Source organism: Protopterus annectens, chromosome 1.part1, assembly GCF_019279795.1.
Source record: "Protopterus annectens isolate FY-2018-M chromosome 1.part1, PAN1.0, whole genome shotgun sequence".
NCBI lineage: Eukaryota > Metazoa > Chordata > Ceratodontiformes > Protopteridae > Protopterus > Protopterus annectens.
This window is the reverse complement of record NC_056726.1, coordinates 534,397,033-534,417,236: the sequence shown is the minus strand read 5'-3', so window position 1 is coordinate 534,417,236 and position 20,204 is coordinate 534,397,033. Positions and strand designations below refer to the sequence as shown.

Below are 20,204 nucleotides of genomic sequence, written 5' to 3'. Positions count from 1 at the left end.
TAATTTATATACACACACCTGGGAATCCACCAGCTCCTGTCTGTGGTCTCCTGGCCTCTTCCTCCTACAAAGGAAAACTGTATTTAATAACAATAAAAACTCTAATAGGCATGCAAAGATTCAATCTTTTGATGTACTGTACTAAAAGAAAATGCATAATGTAGTCAACCTTAAAGGCATTTGTTACATGGCCCAGCAATATAGCACTCTCCCTAGAACATTAGGATTACATTGTTCTTTCTGCAGGCACAAGAATACTGCCAATTACACCTTCATTAACAAAATGGAGTATGCCCCCTTTTCAGGTCATTCCAGTTGGTTTCAGAAGACATTTGACTGAACCCTAATGATCACATGGCCGCAGGTTCTATTCTAAAAGTTACTTATCAAGTGGGGTATGTGGCTCTATTTCAGCAAAAGTGACACTTTTTCATGCCCATTTTTATGCAAATCTGTTGTATGCTTTTCTATTTAAAAGACTTTCATATACCTCAAACAACATAACTTAAAGACACCACTTGCCCATTTGTGCTTTACCTATTCCTCTCTGAAAATGAAAAAGTAAAAAAAGTCTTTGCCAACTCCAAATGCTGGTTTGTACTGGAACAAAATGAGAAACAAAGGAGGCAACAAGTGCAAACTAAGATAGTAATCCTTCAATGCATTCAAAATACTGAATCACACAAGGTTTATAATGGAGGCAATATACTTCTTACCTTGATCCAATTTTTCACACTGCTGTCTGAGTGTCATTAACTGTGCTACACAGTGAAATGTACGTACTTCAAAACGAGGTACTACTAGCAACACTTACGAATTCTGCAATGTTATCAGAACACAATGATGCACACATTGCTTTATTTTGATGTGAAATGGTACCCTGCTCTGTTTAGTTTCACAAACGAGAGCAGGATCTGTTATGGGGCCTCTTCCTAGTGAGCCAATGCCTGATATACCTCTAATAAGAAGGAGCTACCCAGGAGCCATCCTCACTAGGTTCACAGTGAAATACTAGGAAAGCTGCCCCTGATAGCCATTTAAAGCTTAGCCAATTTTCCCCTCAAAGATGAGCATCAAATCCTATACCTTGGTGCTGTGAGGTAAAAACCTCATCTGTTATGCCAACCCACCAGATGCCTAAACTACCTAAACAGAAGTCTCTCAGTCCATAAATGCAGTGGTTATTATTCAGAAATAATTATGCACTACTATGCTGCGCAAAGAGAATGAGTTTGGCTACTGTGTGATAACCTCATTTCTACTGCCTGCAGTGACCTCACTTCACTTTGGTCAGTACCCAAAGTTCTAGACTGACTAGCTGAGTGCTTCATCCTATGAATCTGTTCACATTTTACCACTCCCAGTCTGATGCAGTACCTGCTGTAATGTCACCACTGCACCCATCTGCTTGTCAATCTTCCTACCCCTTCTATTATCACTGGTGAACAAGACAAAGAAACTCCCTCACTTAAGGTAGCTACTCTGCACTTACTCAACAGCAATCTACTCTTATTTGACATACAACCATAAAGTCTGAAAAGTAAACGTCGATTTCCAGACACAGCCATGACTGCCACTTACGAAATACTGACTTTTGTAAAATCGTTTCATGCTCTGTAGCAAGCCATTCCTGTGTTAAGAAAACACCTGTAGACACAAGATACAGCCCTCACAATCCTCAAAATGTATGCAATACAGACTAAAGTTGTCCTTAATATCCTGTAAACACCAAACAAGAGGGAAGGACAAGACACACCCTTGCCACAGTTCTACACCCTACCTAAATGCTTCTGACTTGATTGTGACAATGTAGACAACTCACACTCTTCAAAGGGACTGAACGGCACACAACAGTACTCAGACTGCGTAATGCTATGGCACCTCAATAGCACATAAGACAGTATGCCGTAAAATGACTTTTCCATATTTACAAAAGATGTGCTCACAAAAGCAATCAACCACTACTTTTCATGGACCTCCACCTGTCCTGACAGAGCTGCGCAGGTTGTGAGAGAAGAGTCTCAAGCATCTGAACATCCAGTCTTGAAAGGCAACCCCATATTAAGGGGGGGGGGTACTTGCTGGATCCATCAACAGAACACTATTAATGGAGGACAACGGTATGAGGTACTGTAGGGACACAGGTGTGTTGCCAGTCTGTTCCTCACATACCACTGCACCTTGCTTGTGTGCAGCTTTACCAGGGGTATTGTGAAAATAGAACATATATAGCCCAGCACTAACAGATATTTGCTTTCTGTAATTTGTTTCTGCTGGGTTATTGAACTGAAGCAGTTTGATAGGAACAGCACAATCTGAGAAGAGGAAGGCCATTTGATGCTGTGTATCCAGTAATAGGCCTAAGAAGAGGTCTTGTTTGCTGGGTTTTGAGATAATATTCTGGAAAATTTAGCGAGGCTAAGTTACTGGCTAAGCAAAAGCCAGGGTACAGTTTGGCTAGGCTTATATAGGCCCTAGGGCCAACAGCCTAGTACCTACCTATGAATCTATAAAACAAATCAGAGTGTGAAATGTAGAGCCTTCTGAATCTCATCTAGATCTGCAGCCTGAATGACAGTCATCCAGGTAAAGGAATGCAATGCCCTTGGGTTCTGCAAAACATTACCAGAATCAGGGACTCTGAACACCAAAGGTGCAGTACGTAAACTTCAAAGCAAGAATTCAAACTGTTTAACACCCTGCTTCAAATTTGAGAAACTGTCAAACCACTCAGGATTATTGGTGTATGCAGGCATGCATCCTTTACTACAAGGTGACCATCTAAGCTTGACAGAAGAGAAGGAGAAGGATCTGGAAGGTTAGTATTTTCAGAAAATTGTTTAGCCTTGAAAGGTTCAAGATGGGTCTCCATGTTCCCTCTCTTCTTGAAGCTAGTAGTAGTCCGGAGTAAAAGCTTGTTCCTGCTTCTGCTATTTTCTCTATGGTTTCTTGCAACAGTACAGTCCTGTATTAGTGGTAAGATTATTTGGTCCCAGAGGACCACAGTAACACCCAAGAAGTGTGGTCTTAATTATGGCCTGTACTCACTGCCTTAATCTCAAGCACCCATCTGCCTGGAGTGATTTCACTCCACTGTTGTACAAAGAGGCCTAAACTCCCTGTTCTTTATGATGGATGAGCTTGGAGGGACCAGCATAAACAGGTGACTTGGCTATTCCTTTTCTTGGTCTCAGCCCTGAAGGCCACTAGGCCTTCCATTTTGATTTTCTGTCTTCTTATAGTGGCCTTTTTTAGCCTTCTGTTGCTTTCCTTAGTCTTGCTTCTGGTAGAAAGGCCAGCTTATTGTAGTGTATTTCTGATGTACTTTGGAGCACGGAGTGAAAACTTTTACAGATCACCTAACTGCTTGTCTTCCGGTTTTAAATAAATTAAATACCTTTTCTGCTCCCTCTTCAATGGTCTGGCATGAGCTGTGCTTTCAAGCCAAGTATGCCTTCTTTAGACTGACAATGTAAAAGCTGATCTGCATGATGCATCTACACTATCATACCCATAACTGAAGAGCTTGGCCACCTAAGAACAGAAACTGCATAGATTTCGCACTCATGGTTTTGTCCTCCATTCCCTCAGCCTTTTCCTTTAATTGAGGTAGGACAGCTGCAGGTATTTTAGAATGTGAGTTTAGCAATTAGGGGCTCTGAATGTCAGGACAGCAAAAGTTCAGTCCCCCCCCCCTTAGAACTGTGTTTAAGAATTTATTGGGAAGCTTGGGTGGGGCCACAACTATCCCCTTAAGAAAAATCAATAGGCACCACAGGTGGGACAATAGGGCTTTCAGTTTTAGGCCACCATCCCACTCAAAAGGGTCTGTCTCACCAGTATTAAGGAGCTAAGAGCCTGGCTCTAAGGATGCATCTAAAAAGGCATCCTCCAAGGCTGCAACAGAACACACACCTAGGCTCAGAAGATCTCTACACATACCTTTCAGGTGCACCTCATTACAAGGAACGTACCTCATTTGGGGTCTTAAAATGTTCATTTTCCTCAAAGTTCCACACTGAAAGGCTTTGTCACATGTTCAATGTTAGGAATTTTTCAACGGATATCCATGGTAAATAGAAAAGAATCATATTAATTCATTAAAATAGCTTTTTTATGAGTAAAACCAGCATATTATCATATGAACTTCCTACTTGAAGTTGTTAGTAAGCTGTTAGTATGCGTTCCACATTTTGCTCATTTGTTCCACATTACAAGGGCTAGTGTCCCTCATTTTGGAAATAGAAAGGTGAGAGCTATGTCTACATCTAACCTGGACCAAGAAAATTCAGCCTCATTTGAAGGAATCCTCCACTCTTTGAGATTCACATGCAAAGAGGACAGACACATGAGAAGCATAGGCCTGTTCATTATTCACAGAGCCAGAAACATTCTGGGAGGAGGGGGGCTCTTTTAAGGAAAGACCCCAGCACTACTGAGTGCTGAGTGAAAACTGGGAGCGTCTTCAGGAAACCATAACATCCTAGGATACAGCCTAGGAAGAGAAGTACAGTTGTGTACAATTACCATAAATGCAGATGTTTGAGTATTCACTGTTGCAGTCATCACATTTGGGTTATCTGCTTGCAGTAGCCCTCAGCCGGCCTGATTATCAAAGTCTTGGGTCCTGCATTGGTTGCGGTCTCATCTTCCATGACATTAGGTAGTCAGGGTATAAAGCATGCAGCCGACGCCATTACATCAGTTTTTCTTGCCCCAGATGTCAGGTGCCCCCATAATGGGAAGCAATTACATACAAGGTTACACCTCCAACAAAAAAGCAAATAAACCAAAAAGCTTTAAGCATAGTAGACAAGAATGGAGGTATAGACAATAGAAGTCAGGGGGCTGGAGGGAGGGTAACCAGGACTGCAACAGTGAATACACTCGAAAATCTACATTTATGGTAAGTGTACACAACTGCACTATGTTCTTGTTTCACTGTTGCAGTCATCACATTTGGGTATATTCCCAAAGCTAAGGATGGGAGGAGGAAATTAGATAGCATTAGGGCCAGCTAGAAGGCCCTGCAAGACTGCAGTGGCAAAACCAGCTCTGGATTTAGAAAAAATTGACAAGTGGTAATGCTTGAAGGTATGTACAGAACTCCAGGTAGCAGCTTCTAGGATGTCCCTGGTAGGGACACCTCTGCGAAAGGCTGCAGAGGTAGATGCAGCCCTGGTTGAATGTGGTCTAATCCCCTGTGGGGTAGGTTTTCCATGGTGCTTACAGCAGAAATGAATGCAGTGGCCTATCCACTTAGAAATGGTTTGCTTTGAAATAGCCTTCCCCTCTGCCCCTGCAGCAAATGCAACCAGCAACTGTTATTTTCTGAAAGGTTTAGTCCTATCCAAGTAAAATCTAAGTTGTCTGTGCACATCCAATGAGTGCAGTATTCCATTCCCACTTGCAAACTGCTTCTGCTTTGGCACCACACGGAAAGAAAGACTGATGCAATGACATCGACTGCATGCTTTATATCCCTGACTACCTGACGTCATGGAAGATGAGACAGCAACAGACGCATGACCCAAGACTTTGATAATTGGGCCGACTGAGGGCTACTGCAAGCAGATAACCCAAATGTGATGACTGCAACAGTGAAACACAAAACATCAAGCTGAGGGTCCTTGTAGCTCGTGGTGTAGCAAACTGGCAGAAGCTCACTTCTGCCTGCACCTTTTGACCATGGCCTTAGGGGTAAAGATTACATTAGGAGCCTTGGGATACAGGTGGGCATCAGATACCTCATCACTGAGTTGTGACATCCTTGTGAGCAAACACTGACGGAATACCACTCTAATGCTTGGATACAAAGTAATATGAACACAGACTTGTATATATTTTCAGAGGCCTCTGGATAGAGACTATTGGAGGCATTCAAGTTGGGATGACATGCTATCATCCCCCAAGCACATGGTGTCCTTCAGATAGGGCAATGTCAAGAGCCTTGGTCAAAGCAGAGGCCTGGGTCAAAGAATGCAAAAAATTGTCTTGCCAGGCCAGATGTTCTGGATTCAAAGGAGCCTTCAAAAACTTGAAATCCTGGTATTCAATTTCTTTTGAGCACTTTTCCAAAAAAATTTTTTTGGGGGGGGGGTGCAGGGCTTCAGTAACCAATACCAAGATGATTGGAATCCTTCTTAGTGCCTTTAAGGCACAAGGCACACTACTCATGTCCCAGTGGATTAATGGGTTTGGGATTTACCTCCTAAGCCAGGTCTTTTTGATTTGAGTCATATCTGGGGTTGTATTATTTACTCTCCTTTTTTAGACCACTGGTTCAGGTGCTACCCTCTGAAGTAGTGGTTTGGGGGCTGAATCTAGGGGAGAACATTTTTACCTATGAATCTATATCAACCATGGGATGAGCAAGGCCAACCTAACACCGAACAAGATAGATTAAGCATCAAAAGGAAAACCTGGCAAGGCTTAAAATGGCCCAAAAGGGAGCTAACCTGGCACTTGCACATGAAGCGCACAAATTCTTCTAAAGGAAACATACAAAACCTGGGCCTTCACATCTTCCAGTAAATTTTCTAAGATCAGCTAAGCATGCCTATCACAGAAAATCTTGCAAAAGAACTGATATAAGGAGATTTTAAGGCGTGTAGTCCCACAGAATTATAACCTAGCTTAGTAGCAAACTCTTCCTTTTTGCTTAGTCTCCTTGCTCCTTTATCGGTTTAAAAACTTTCATTTTGTGGCTCACTGCTGTGATAAACATTTAGTGTTTACTGTCTAAAAGAGTGTAGGCTACTAGCTTTAGTATTGTTCCCCACCCTTCCTCCCTGTTGGTGTCTTGCTGTTATACTTGGTGGCTTTTTAGTTGCCTGCCCCTACTGTAAATTTGACCTGGGACACTCCTCCCAGTCTAGTGGCATTAGCTCATTCTACCCAATACAGAGAGAACATCTGAGAAGGCCAACCCACTTAGTTTCTTTCATTCTGTTACTCCTTTCTCCCTTTTACAAAAAAAAAAAAAAATGCCCGAATTGCTTTGCGTTTCGACTATGCTTCTCAAACATTTAGGAAATATACAGTATATTTTAGTGCATTTATTAAAACTGTATTTGCCTTAATATTGCTAAAACTCAAGTGCTCTAGGTTGCACTGCATCTGAATTGTTTTAGTGTGTTTTAGCTGCTTTTCTGTATATGTAGACTAGCTAATTATTTCTACTGTATTACTGCCTCAAATCGTTTTTCAGTTGTGCACTTGCCTTGCTTCATTCAAAAAGTTTAAAATTCCTAATTTTGTAGTGTTTTAATTGCAACTGTACAATTTACTGTTTAGGGCTACACACTTACGTGCATTAGCCTTTTCTGTATTTACAGTATTACTGCATTGTTTAGTCTGTTTTAACAAAAACAAATACAATCTTGTTTGCTCGTTTCCCGCCTTTCCTAGCTAGTATAGTCCAGATAAAGAAGTTGTCTTACCATAACGTTCCATCTGTATTGTTGACCCTCGTTCAGTCATTACATATGGGTATCAGTTCCGACCTCGGAACCGAGCCAGCCATTTTCTAAGCTCGCTTCAGCTACAAACTCTGGAGCTAAACTCTTACCCATAACCCCCCCTTCTCCCTGTTACCTCAGATTGAGTTTGCAAGTCAAAAGAAGGTAGAGGCTACCTCTGGTCAAATGACCTAAGAGAACCGGATGGCGAGATCCACTAGAAGCCACAGGAGGGGGAAGGAGGGAGGGTCGTAATGACTAAACGAGGATCAACAATACAGATGGAACGTTATGGTAAGACAACTTCTTTATCTGATATTGTTAATCCTTGTTCATTCCTTATATATGGGACAGAGTCCCCAGCTACCTCTATTAATGGGAGGCCCTCATGGAAGGACATTCCTACGCATCATAGAACCAAAAGATGCTCTTCCCCTGGAGTCCAAATCCAATTTGTAATGATTGAAGGTATGAGGCGTAGCCCAAGTTGCAGCTGCACAGATGTCATGTAAAGAAGCTCTAGCATGGAAGGCAGCAGAAGTTGCCACCGACCTTGTCGAATGAGCCTTCGTGGTAGTAGGCAACGGAATATTACATTGTGTATAAATGAAGGTCGCACAGTCTTTCAACCATCTAGCTAATGTGACCTTAGCAACGGCAGATCCTAATCTAGGTCCAGAATAAGCCAAAAATAACTGGTCAGATTTACGAGAAGACGTAGTCTTGTTTAAGTATAAACAGATTTGCCTGTGACTATCTAGGTTATGTAGGCAATGCTCTTCTCTGAGTGACTGGGAAAGAAAACTGGCAACTCAATGGTTTGATTAATGGACATTTCAGAGATCACTTTTGGCAGAAATGAAGGATTAGTTTTCAAAGACACTATCTCAATGAAAAATCAAGTATGGACTCTTGATGCATAAAGCTTGAAGCTCAGAGATGCATCTGGCAGAAGTAATGGTGACCAAAAACAAGGCTTCCATGACAAATACTTGAGGTCGCAAGAAGAGGCTGGTTCGAAGGGTGGCATTGTCAGAGCTTGTAGAACTAATGACAGATCCCATGGTTGAATAGTTTCTCTAAAAGGTGGCTTCAGATGATTCACACCTTTTATGAAGGTCTTGTACAATTTGTGTGACATAAGAGAGGAGTCTGACACCCTCATGAAAATTAGATATTGCGGCCAAATGAACTCTAATGGTAGAGGCCGATAGACCCGATTGAAAAAGGTCGGCCAGTTACTCTAGGTATTATCAACACTGGTGCTGAGAAGGGATCTACTGTTTTTTTCTTTCAGCCAACAGGTAAATCTTTTCCACTTAATTCTAGTGGAAGACTTATCAGATGCAATGAGAATGCCACGTACTGGTAAAGAAAGTTCATTCTGCCTGGCAATCAAGGGAATTGGAGTAGCCAAGCTGTGAGCTTCAGGCTGTCCAAGTTGGGATGAAATCAGGTTCTGCGATGTGAGCTCAACTCCGGGGTTGGATGGAGAATCCATGGTCGATCTAGTAGGTGAGGCCAAAGGAAGGGGAACCGAATCTGACAAGGCCAATATGGTGCTATGAGATTTACCTTGCTCTTCAACAGACGGGCTTTCTTCAGAAACTGAGGAATGAGGGGAAAAGGTATGAATGCAAAAAGAAGACCCGAGGGCCAATCGTGGACTACAGCGTCCCGGGGTGACTGCCCCGGAGAGGGAATCAGGACAAAGTAGTTGCTGCATTTGTAGTTGGTCGGGGATGCAAAGAGGTCGCAGCAAGGACGGCCCCAGCGGTGGAAGATCTCCGCCACTATCAAGAGAGTCAGGGACCACTCGTGAGGTTGTAGAATGCACTCGAATCTGTCTGCTATCACGTTGAAACTCCCGGGAATGTGCGTTGCTAGAAGAAAATGGTTGGTAACAGTCGCCCATTGCCATATCCTCATGGCCTCTTGACAAAGGGGGTATGATTTGGTTCCACCTTGTTTGTTGATGTACCAGACCACCGCCATGTTGTCTGTCTGAATCGTAATCATCCCAGACGGCAGCAGGGGATGGAATGCTTGCAACACAAGAAGCACTGCCCTCAGCTCTAGAACATTTATATGCAGTTGGGCCTCCAATTCAGACAAAGTGCCTTGGACTGTCTGCCCCTGACATAGCCCCCCCACCCCATCAAGGAGGCATCCGTGGTCACTGTGGCCTTGGGTTGCTGGAAGGAGAAGGGGCGAGACCATTGTGACGGATTGCGTGTCATCTACCAATTTAAATCCTGTTTGCACCTGTGAGTTACTCGAATCTTGGCTGAAAGAGGATGTTAAAAGGATACCACTGGGTGAGCAGCAGCCATTGTAGAAGCCTCATATGAAACCTGGTCATGGGGACAATGGTCATGGAGGTTGCCAGGGAAGCCAACAGTAGTAGGACAGAGTGAGCTGTGGATTTCTCCCTTGAAAGGATTGGGATCAGTTGTTGCTTTATCCTTATAATTCTGTGCTCTAGAATGGCATCTTTGCAGTTCTTTGTATCAAAGATAACCCCTATGAATTCTGTGGACTGAGATGGGGTGAGATTGGATTTTTGCCAGTTTATGGTTATGCTTAGCCTTTGTACAGCGAGGAGAGAGTATGCCAGGGTGTCTTTCCAGTAGATATTTGGTGGGGGAGGAAATGAGCCAGTCATCTAGGTATGGAAACACCTGGAATCTTTGTAGTCGCAAGTGAGCTGTGACGATTGCCATGCACTTTGTGAACTCTCTGGGGGCTGTAGAGAGTCTAAAGGGCAGTACTCTGAACTGGAGGTGACTGGCTCCTGCACGGAAGCGCAGAAATCTTCTTGATGGCCTGTCCACTTTTATGTGGTAGTACACATCTTTTAAGATCTATCGAGCACATCCAATCGTCTTTTTCCAAAAGCAGGGGATAGACTGTATTGTGACCATCCGGAATTTTGTACTCTCTCAAACTCGTTTAATACACTGATCCAAAATTGGTCTCCAATCTGCGTTTTTCTTTGGCACCAAAAATAGTCTAGTAGAATCCGGATCATATCTGGTCTGGAGGGACTATTTGGATGACTCTCTTTCTTAGCAGCTTTTCTATCTCTAGTGCTGCTTCTTCCCTTTGACTGGGTGGAACGTCGGGAAGGTTTTTTGAAGGGACAGGACAAAGATCGAAGGGGATATGATAACCTCTGGTTATAAATCCTTTGTACGCAAGAATCGGTGGTGATGGTCAGCCAGACAGAAGGGTACAAGGAGAAACGACCCCCAACCACCTCCAGAGGAAAGGAGTTGGGCCGCTTTTCAGGAGTGCTGGTAGGATTGGCCTGGGAAAGAGTCCCTGGAACCCTGGTTACGTGGAACCCCTCTGCCCCGAAAGGAGCGTATTCCCTGTGAGTTTCCCCCTCTGCCTCTAGGGGAGAACTCGACCTGTGTGCCACGGAAAGGACCCTGAGATTTCTTGAACAATATCTTCCCACTCTTTTGGTTTCGGGAGAAAGCACGTTGAGGGGAAGAATAACCGACACCCAAGGCAGAAAGGGTCTTACTGTCCTGTTCACATCTGGCCAGTGTGCTTTTAATTTTGGGTCCAAACAACGAAGAGGCCTCAATGGGAGCATTAAGGAAGGAAGCCTTAAAGGGTTCCGCAAAATTGCACAAGCGCATCCAGGCTTGTCGTCTCAAGACCACAGTTGAACCCGCCACGCTATCTGTTCCTTCTGATGCGCGAGATATCAGTCGCATAGAGGAGTTAGATATTGACTCAATGGTGGCCAGCTGAGAGGCCACTTTGTCACATACCTCATCAGACAGCACCGGCCAAGGTTTCAGAGAGCTCGGAAATCAGATCCCTTTGAAGCCTAGTAAAGTGTGCCGTATAATTCAGGGACCTGATAGTAAAGGTCGCTGATGCAAAGGTGCGCTTCCCTATCCTGTCCAAAGCCCGGGACTCTGTTAGGCTGATGGACAGTCTGGCTTTCTTCTTCCGCCAGATTCTTTTTTGTTGCGACCGCCACCACCAGAGCATCCAAAGGAAGACCTTTAAACCAATGGGGATCTGTAGCAGGAGGGGGAAAAAATCTTATCTGGCCTCCGGGGAATAACCTCGACAGTGTCAAGAGTCTTCCACGCACGCTGCACAATGAGCCTGACAAGTTCATCGGCAGGTGGAGTAACCCAGGAGGTAGGGGGCCGGGAGCGAAAAACCTGCAGGAACACAGACTCCTCAGAGGTCGGATTAGAGGGCTGCCAGTTACCTCTCTGTTTAAGGAATTCGAGGATATCACCAAAAGATACCTCAGAGGGCGACCGAAGGGATCTTTCCCCCTCAAAGTCTGTCTTCAGTGAGGGACTCCTCTGTGGAGTCCATGTGCTTCCTCTTACACAAACTTTTCCGGTGGACTTCCTCAGAGGGAGAAGCTGGGGAAGACAGCGGAAAAGGGTTTTTTTTCTGTGTGAAAATCTCCTGAGGCCCTTGCACCCGGTGTCTGCTAGGTGCGACTTGTGAAAACAGTGCACCAGAGGAGGGCGGGGGGATAGACAGCAAAGTATCGCCAGCAGAAGCCAGAGCCTTCTTCATCAGTTGAAAGGCTGGTCCACCTGAAGAGGGGTGAGTGTCCAGGACAGGGGACACCCCCCTAAGTGGCTCAGCCTGCTGACTCTGAGTCCCACATGGCTGTGGAAATTATGTGTGTCAACAGTCATCCTGGGTGGTAGCAAAACTCTCCTGCCACGAAGGCAACTGCTGTTCATTAGTGAGATCCATAAAGGGAACCACAGAGGGAGAAGACTGTACTATATCAATGGACTTCAAAGTCAACGAAGGAGAATAAGAAGGGGTCTTTGGAGATGGGTGATCACCTCTCAAGGAAAGACAGGTAATGGGGGGGCGGGATACTTCTGGCCAGAAGCACTTTATCCACAAGACGCAACACGTCGTGTTCGGAAAGGCTTCTAGTGGACCTCATGGAGACTGAGGGAGAAACAGGTCTGTCCACAGAAGAGACAAGCTTGGTGCCCACCTCACCAGTTCGGACAGAGAACAGGGCAGAGAGACTGGACTACGGGTGTCTGCACTGAGGTAATTATTGGTGCTGAGGTCACGGTCTGCACTGACACAAGGATCGGTGCAGAAGTGGTTGCTGGTATCGAAGCTGGAACCAACAAAATTGGAGCCAATAACTGAGGCGTCAGTTCAGAGTAAGATGTCGGGAGCCGACGTGGTCAAGGTCTGCACAGACTGAACGGTTGGTGCAGATGCAGTAGTCGTAACAGCTGCCGATATAGTAAAGACTACAGGAGAAGACGAAGCAGAGATCACTGATGGTGCCGAAGGTCTAGGCACCAAAAGCACCGAGGCTGACAGAGTGAGCTCCAAAGCAGAAACTTCAGCCTCTTTAGGTCTTGGTTGGCAGGAGGCCCCAGCCGAGAACGAAGGCAAATACTTGGCCTTAGTAGGATCATCCAAAATTTTCTTATGGGCTGTAGGAGGTGCTGAAGTCTCGGACCCAGAAACAGCCTCTGAAAAGGAGATTTGAGAAGTCCCTTGAGCAACAACTTATTTTTTCCTTCCAACAAGGTTAGAAAACTTTTTACAAATAGTACAGGGCGGGTCAACAGATAAGTGGGACACCCCCAAGCAATAAACGTACAGTGTGTACATCTGATGTAGGTAATGTGTCCACAATCAGAACACCTTTTAAATCCCAGACTACCTTTCTTATCTGCCATGATAGAAAAAGGGGACAGTAGAAAGGGTACCAGCAATGGTATAAAAGAATACCCGAAGGTATGAAGAAAGGAAGATATTACCAATGATGGTAAGGGAGAAATACCTCGCGGTAAAAGGTGTAGAGTAAAAAGAAAAAAACTCAAGGAAAATATGGTCGCTAAATGCGATAGGTTGAGACAACAAAATAGAAACTTTTCTGACAGAAAAAGTTATATATATGACTAGTCTGACAACAAATACCTATACTTAGCTCAAGAGAAGCAGCTTGACACGACCGAATGGCAATGCGGCAAATGAAATCTGAGGTAACAGGGAGAGGGGGATTATGCGTAAGAGTTTAGCTCGAGAGTTTGTAGCCGACGTGAGCTTGGAAAATGGCGGCTCAGTTCAGAGGTTGAAACAGATACCCACATGTAAGGAATGAACGAGGATGAACAATATCAGATCCCAGGCTTTGCTGTTTTCAGGACTTTATTTTCTGTGTTCAGAGCTATCCAGACCTTGCTGTGGTAGAGGGAAGTCCTACTGCTTACCAGTGAGAGTGGTGAGCATTGCACTGCCTAACACTAGAGGAGTGGTTTCCAGATCTGAAATTGTAATTGCATTAGCCATTTTGCTCGGATTTCTATCCCTTTCAACTTTCTGGGTTAAAAAAGTACAGCTGTTTACACTTAGCATACATGTAGATGTTAGACTGTATTCACTGTTGCAGTCATTACATTTGGGTAATCTGCTGGCAGGTTGCCCTCAGTCGGCCCGATTAACAAAGTCTTGGGTCCTACGTTGGTTGCTGTCCCTTCTTCCATGACGTCAGGTTGGCAGGGATATAAAAACATGCAGCCGATGCCATTACATCAGTTTTTCTTGCCCCAAGATGTCAGGTGCCCCCCAAATGGGGAGCAAAATACAAAAAATTTAAAACACAAAAAATATACCTCCAAACAAAAGCAGATACACCAAAACAGGCTTTTAAGCATAGTAAAAGAAAGGAGAGGTATAAGTAAAAGAAAAACAGGGGGCTGGAGGGTGGGTAACAAGGACTGCAACAGTGAATACACTCGAACATCTACATTTGTACACAACTGTACTATGTTCTTCGTGTTTCACTGTTGCAGTCATTACATTTGGGTAGAATCCCAAAGCTATGGTTGGGAGGATGGATTTATACAGCATTAGGAGCAACTATAAGGCCCAGCAGTACAGCAGTGGCAAAGCCAGCTCTGGATTTAGAGAAGAGAGGTAAATGATAATGTTTGGTGAATGTATGAACTGAGCTCCCCGTAGCAGCTTCTAGAATGTCTCTGGTAGGAACCCCTCTGAGAAAGGCTACAGAAGTAGATGCAGCCCTGGTGGAATGAGATCTGATCTCCCTGGGGATAGGTTTACCATGGTGCATTTAGCAGAAACGAATGCAATGGCTTATCCATTTGGAAATAGTCTGCTTTGAAATAGCCCTTCCCTCTGCCCCTGCAGTAAATGCCACCAATAGTTGCTTAGATTTTCGTAAGAGTTTTTGTCCTGTTTAAAAAGAATCTAAGTTGTCCGAGTACATCCAATGAATGCAGAATTCGCTCACCCTTGTTCTGCGGATTGGGAAAGAAAATTGTCAGGTGAATGGTCTGATTAAGAGCCACACTGGATATCACCTTAGGCATGAAAGATGGATTGGTCCTGAGAGACACCCCGTCCGGATAAAAAATAATGAAAGGCTCCACTGCCAGGAGTCTGTAATTCTGAAATCCTTCCTGCTGAGGTGACTGCTAAAAGGAAAACTGTTTTCCAGGAGAGAAATTTTAGGTCTGTAGTAGCAACTGGCTCAAAAGGAGGGAGAGTGAGATTTTCCAAAACAAAATTAGGGTCCCAATGCAGGAGTTGGCTCTCTCCTGGGAGGTCGAAAATCTTTGGCCCCTCTGAGATACTGCTTTAGCAGAGGATGAGAGAAGAGGGAAGGCTCTGTGTTGTAATGAGCTGAAATGGCAGAAGCATGGATTTTTATGGAAGAAAGAGATAGGCCCTTGTGAAGCATCTCGGTTAAGTATTGCAGAATCTGAGGAATATTGGGCATTGCTGTGCTTATTCCTTGTGATTGGTTCCAGGCACAGAATCTTTTCCATTTGTCAGCATAAGATTTTCAAGTACTAGGCCTTCTAGCCTCCAAAATGACATCCATCACAGGTTTGCTGAGGGATGCCAAGGGTGAAATTAGTTGATTAGTCACGCTGCTAGATTCAAAGCTTGGAGCTGAGTGTGCAGAATGTGGTAGTTCTGCTGAGACAGTAGGCAAGGTGTGTGAGGCAGGTGCCACGGAGGAAGGGTGTGACACATTGCGCAGGAGTGAGTACCAGTGTTGGTGAGGCCAGTCTGGAACAATCATTTTTGGTTTGTCCTGTCGGACTTTTAATAGAACTTTGGAAAGAAGAGGCAGAGGGGGGAAAAGCATAGACTGATAGAGCATCCACTTTCCAAGCTTTTTTGTGATGAATTCTTGTGCAGAATTTGTCCAACTGATAGTTCTGGGGTGAGGCAAACAGATCTATGTCTGGGCTCCCCCATTTGTGTATCAACATGTTAAAAACCTGTGGCTACAGTTTCCATTCGTGTGGGGAGCAAGAAAAAGTTTCCCCAATGGGGTACTTAGCTTTTAGTTGAAGACTTTGGTTCTGAAACTCAAAAATGAAAATTTCAGGAGTCTGCCAACCAGAACTTGCGAACTGCTTCTGCTTCAGGCACCGCGTGGCAAGAAAGACTGATGTAATGGCTTCGGCTGCATGTTTTACACCCCTGACGACCTGACGTCATGGAAGAAGGGACAGCAACCGACACAAGACTTTGTTAATCAGGCCGACTGTGGGCAACCTGCTAGCAGATAACCCAAATGTACTGACTGCAACAGTGAAACACGAAGAAAGTACAGTTTTGTACCTACCATAAATGTAGATGTCCGAATTGGATAGCATCTGCAGTCATAACAACTGGGTTGTCCTGTCGTCAGGCAGCCCTTCAGTCGGCCGGATTCCAAAGTCCAGGTCCGGCTTCGGCTGATGTCGCACTTCACCCGACGTCATCTCTGTTGGTCTTCGGGTATAAAAGCATCAGCAGACGCCATTTTCTTCAGTGTTTCTTGCCCCAGATGCCAGAAGCCCTATAGAAGGCTAAAAATTTTGGATAGATGCCAATGTTTCCAAAAGATAGAGGTAAACACAAAAATAAGCATGTATGTACATAAATACAAACAAATACACCATGAAAGAAATCCCCACTAGCTAGCTATTAGAAGGGTAAACACCCTAGGAGTACCACAGAGGGAAGGAGGGAGGGTAATCCTGACTGCAGATGCTATCCAATTCGGACATCTACATTTATGGTAGGTACAAAACTGTACTATGTCCTTCATGGATGCATCTGCAGTCATAACAACTGGGTAGAATACCATAGCCAACTAGGGAGGAGGATAAAAGTAGATTATGGTGTGTTTAGGATCCCTTGCAGAACAGCAGTGGCAAACCCTGCTCGGGATCTGGAATATAGAGGTAAATTATAATGCTTGGCAAATGTATGCACGGAGGTCCAAGTAGCCGCCTCAATAATGTCTTTGGTAGCCACTCCTCGTAAGAAGGCTGTGGTAGTGGCTGTTGCCCTTGTAGAATGAGGTCTTATGTTCTGTGGAATTGGTTTTCCATGGAAGGAGTAACAGAATCGTATGCAATTTCCTATCCATTTGGAGATTGTCTGTTTGGAAATAGCTTTTCCTTCCCTTCCTGTTGCATAGGCTACGAAAAGTTGGTCAGTCTTTCTGCTATTTTTTTGTTCTGTCCAAGTAGTAGCGTAGCTATGTACATCCAAGGTATGCAGTATTCTTTCCCCTCTGTTTTGTGGGTTGGGAAAGAAGGTAGGTAGGTGGATTGTCTGGTTTAAAGACACTCTGGATACCACCTTAGGCATAAATGTAGGATTAGTCCTCATGGACACTCTATCTTGGTGGAAGATTAGAAAGGGTTGCACTGCCATTAAGGCCTGTAGTTCTGAAACCCTCCTTGCTGAAGTAATTGCCAGTAGGAAAGCAGTTTTCCATGACAGGTGTTGTAGGTCTGCTGTTGCTGCTGGTTCAAAAGGTGATAGTGTCAATTTTTCTAGCACAAAGTTCAAGTCCCAAGCTGGCAATGGTGGTTTCCTTGGAGGTTTTACATTCTTGATTCCTCTGAGGAACTGCCTGAGCAAAGGGTGTGAAAAACAGGTGGATCAAAGCTGTATTCTGCTGAAATAGCTGATGCATGAATCTTGATGGAGGAGTAGGACAGGCCTGAATGAAGTAGTTCGCCAGATACTCCAGAATGTTAGGCATATCTATGTTTGATACATCTTTTCCTCTTTCAGAACTCCAAATGACAAACCTTTTCCATTTCCCAGCATAATTCCTTCTAGTTGAAGGCCTGCGTGCTTCAAGAATAATGTCTTTAACTCTTTGTGAAAGTTCTGTATTAGCAGCTGCTATGTGATGTTCCATGCAGTCAGTTGCAGCGTTTTAGGTTTGGATGCATGGTGCTGAAGTTGTTCTGAGTTAGCATCAAAGGCATCAGGGGTATTGGCCACATATTGTTCCGAGACATGCTCCTCAGCAGTGGGTACCAATGCTGTCTTGGCCAGTTTGGAGCTATCAGGATTATCCTTGGAAGTTCCTCCTTGATTTTTAGTAGTACTTTGTGTATCAAGGGAAGAGGTGGGAATGCATATGCTGTTAGGCCTTTCCAGCTGAAGGAGAGCGAGTCCACTTTCCATGCTAGTGGGTGGAATGTCCTTGTGCAGAATTTTTTGAGCTGGTGATTGAAAGGTGATGCGAATAGATCTATCTGAGGCATTCCCCATTTCTTCGAGATGGTCTTGAAGATATCCGGGTGCAGCTGCCATTCGTGGGCATCCGATGTGGTCCTGCTTAACATATCTGCTAGAGAGTTTTCTTTTCCTGGCACAAATATTGCCTGTAACTGGATGTTGTAGCTGAGTGCCAGGGTCCACAGCTCCAAAGTCATTCTGCATAGGGGTAAGAATGAGTGCCTCCCTGTTTGTTGATGTACCACATGACTGTGGTGTTGTCTGTCCTTATCATCAAGTGGTCCTCCTTGAGAAATGGTCTGAACTTTTGGATTGCCAGTTTTACTGCCAGCATTTCTTTTAGGTTGATGTGCAGGTGAAGTTGGTCCTGTGTCCACAATCCTTGCACGCATTTGTCCAGCATATGCCCCCATCCTAGGTCTGAAGCATCTGTTGTGATGGTCTGGCTTGCTTGACCTTGCGAAAGGGCAGGCCTGGGTTTGACTGGCATGCCTGAGCCCACCATAGGAACTCCTGTTTTAAGCATGGTATTAGTGGGATTTCCGTTTCTAGGCTGTGTCTGTGTTGGGACCATAAATTCTTTAGGTACCACTGTAGTTTTCTCATATGTAGTCTGGCAAATGGAACCAAGATTATGCATGATGCCATGAAACCCAAGGCCTGCAGTACCTTTCTTGCTGTTAACTTGTTCAGTTTTGTTAGTGCCAAGAAGTAAAGAGGGAGTTCTTTTGTTTTTCTGTAGTTAGGAATGCCATTTGTCTTACTGTGTCCAATTCCGCTCCCAGGAAAGTCCTTGTCTGGGATGGTATCAGTCTTGACTTCTGTAAATTGACTGTGTATCCCAGTGCTTGAAGCAAGTAAATGACCCTTTGTAAATCTGTTGTCAGCTTGCTTTTGTTGTCTCCTTGCATCAGGCAGTCGTCCAGGTATGGATAAATTTGAATTCCCTGTAGTCTGCAATGGGCGATTACTGATGCCAGGCATTTTGTGAATACTCTGGGCGCAGTAGATAAGCCAAAGGGCAATGCTGAGAATTGATAGTGCTCTGATCCTGCAAGAAATCTGAGGTATCTTCTGCAGATTGGTCGAATGGGGACGTGCAGGTATGCCTCCTTGAGATCTAGAGTTACCAGCCAACACTCCTTGCCCAGCATGGGAAGAAGTTGCTGTAGGGTCAGCATTTTGAATTTTGGGACAATGATGTAAGTATTCAGGGTGGACAGGTCTAGAATTGGTCTCCAACTTTTTTCCTTTCTTGGAACTAGGAAGAGTCTAGAGTAGAACCCCTTTCCTTGCTCTGCTGTTGGCACTTTCTCCACAGCTCTCATGTTTGCTAACTCCATTATCTGTTGTAGAGCCTCTGTCTTTTGATTTGGAGGTAGATTTGGCATTCCTCTTTTGTCTGGTAAAGTGTGGAAGTGGAACCGGTAACCTTGATCTATGGTTCGTAAAATCCACTTGTCCTTTGTTATGTGGTGCCAGTTTTTTGAAAATAAGGTTAGCTTTCCGCCTAGAGGAGCTGCTATTTGTTCCCTGGTAGGCGGGTTTAGGATTAAGTCACTGTGGCTGTGTTGATGTAGTGGCAGGTGTTGAGTCTGTGCCTCTGTTGTTACCTTGCCACTGTCGTCCTCTGTAGGCACCTCCTCTGGATTGGTTTCTGCCTCTGGAACGCCTATTCCTGCCCCTTTGAGGTCTTGTGGAGTCAGGAAAGGACCAATTTTGGCAGGGCAGTTCCAGGTAAACCTTGGGGGTTGAACCTGAAAGAAATCTTTAACTGTCTGGACTGATTTTGCCTTTTCTTCCATTTTCTTCATAACCTGCTGGGCAGGTGTACCAAACAAACTTGTTTTATCCATAGGAGCATCTAGCAATTTAGATTTAACATGATCCGTAAAGCTTGCTCCTTTAGCCATGCATGCCTTCTAATTACAGTGCCAGTCATGGCTGATCTAAATGAAGCCTCCAGTGCATCATAGCCACATTTTAAAGAGTGGTTACTAACTTGCTGTATGTTATTTACCATTTCTAATACATATTTCTTATCAAGAGATTCATCAGTGGTTAGCTTTTAGTTAACTGATCAAGCATAAACTCTTGGTACTGTATCATGTGAAACTGACAGTTTAAAGCTCTAGCTGAGAGAGTGGCTGAAGTGTAAACCTTTTACCCCATCTGTCTAATGACCTTGCTTCCCTTTCA

At 44.4% G+C, this 20,204-nt stretch overlaps 1 protein-coding gene across 2 annotated transcripts in view; it reads right to left on the bottom strand.

Annotated features, from left to right (window-relative positions):
- ST13 (ST13 Hsp70 interacting protein) overlaps positions 1 to 20,204 on the bottom strand; it is a 1,818,146-nt gene that overhangs the window by 359,576 nt on the left and 1,438,366 nt on the right. For both annotated transcript variants that reach the window (XM_044076553.1, XM_044076561.1), the window contains exon 10: positions 19 to 64. In XM_044076553.1, coding sequence (XP_043932488.1) covers positions 19 to 64 — 46 coding nt within the window. The remainder of the gene's footprint in view (positions 1 to 18; positions 65 to 20,204) is intronic.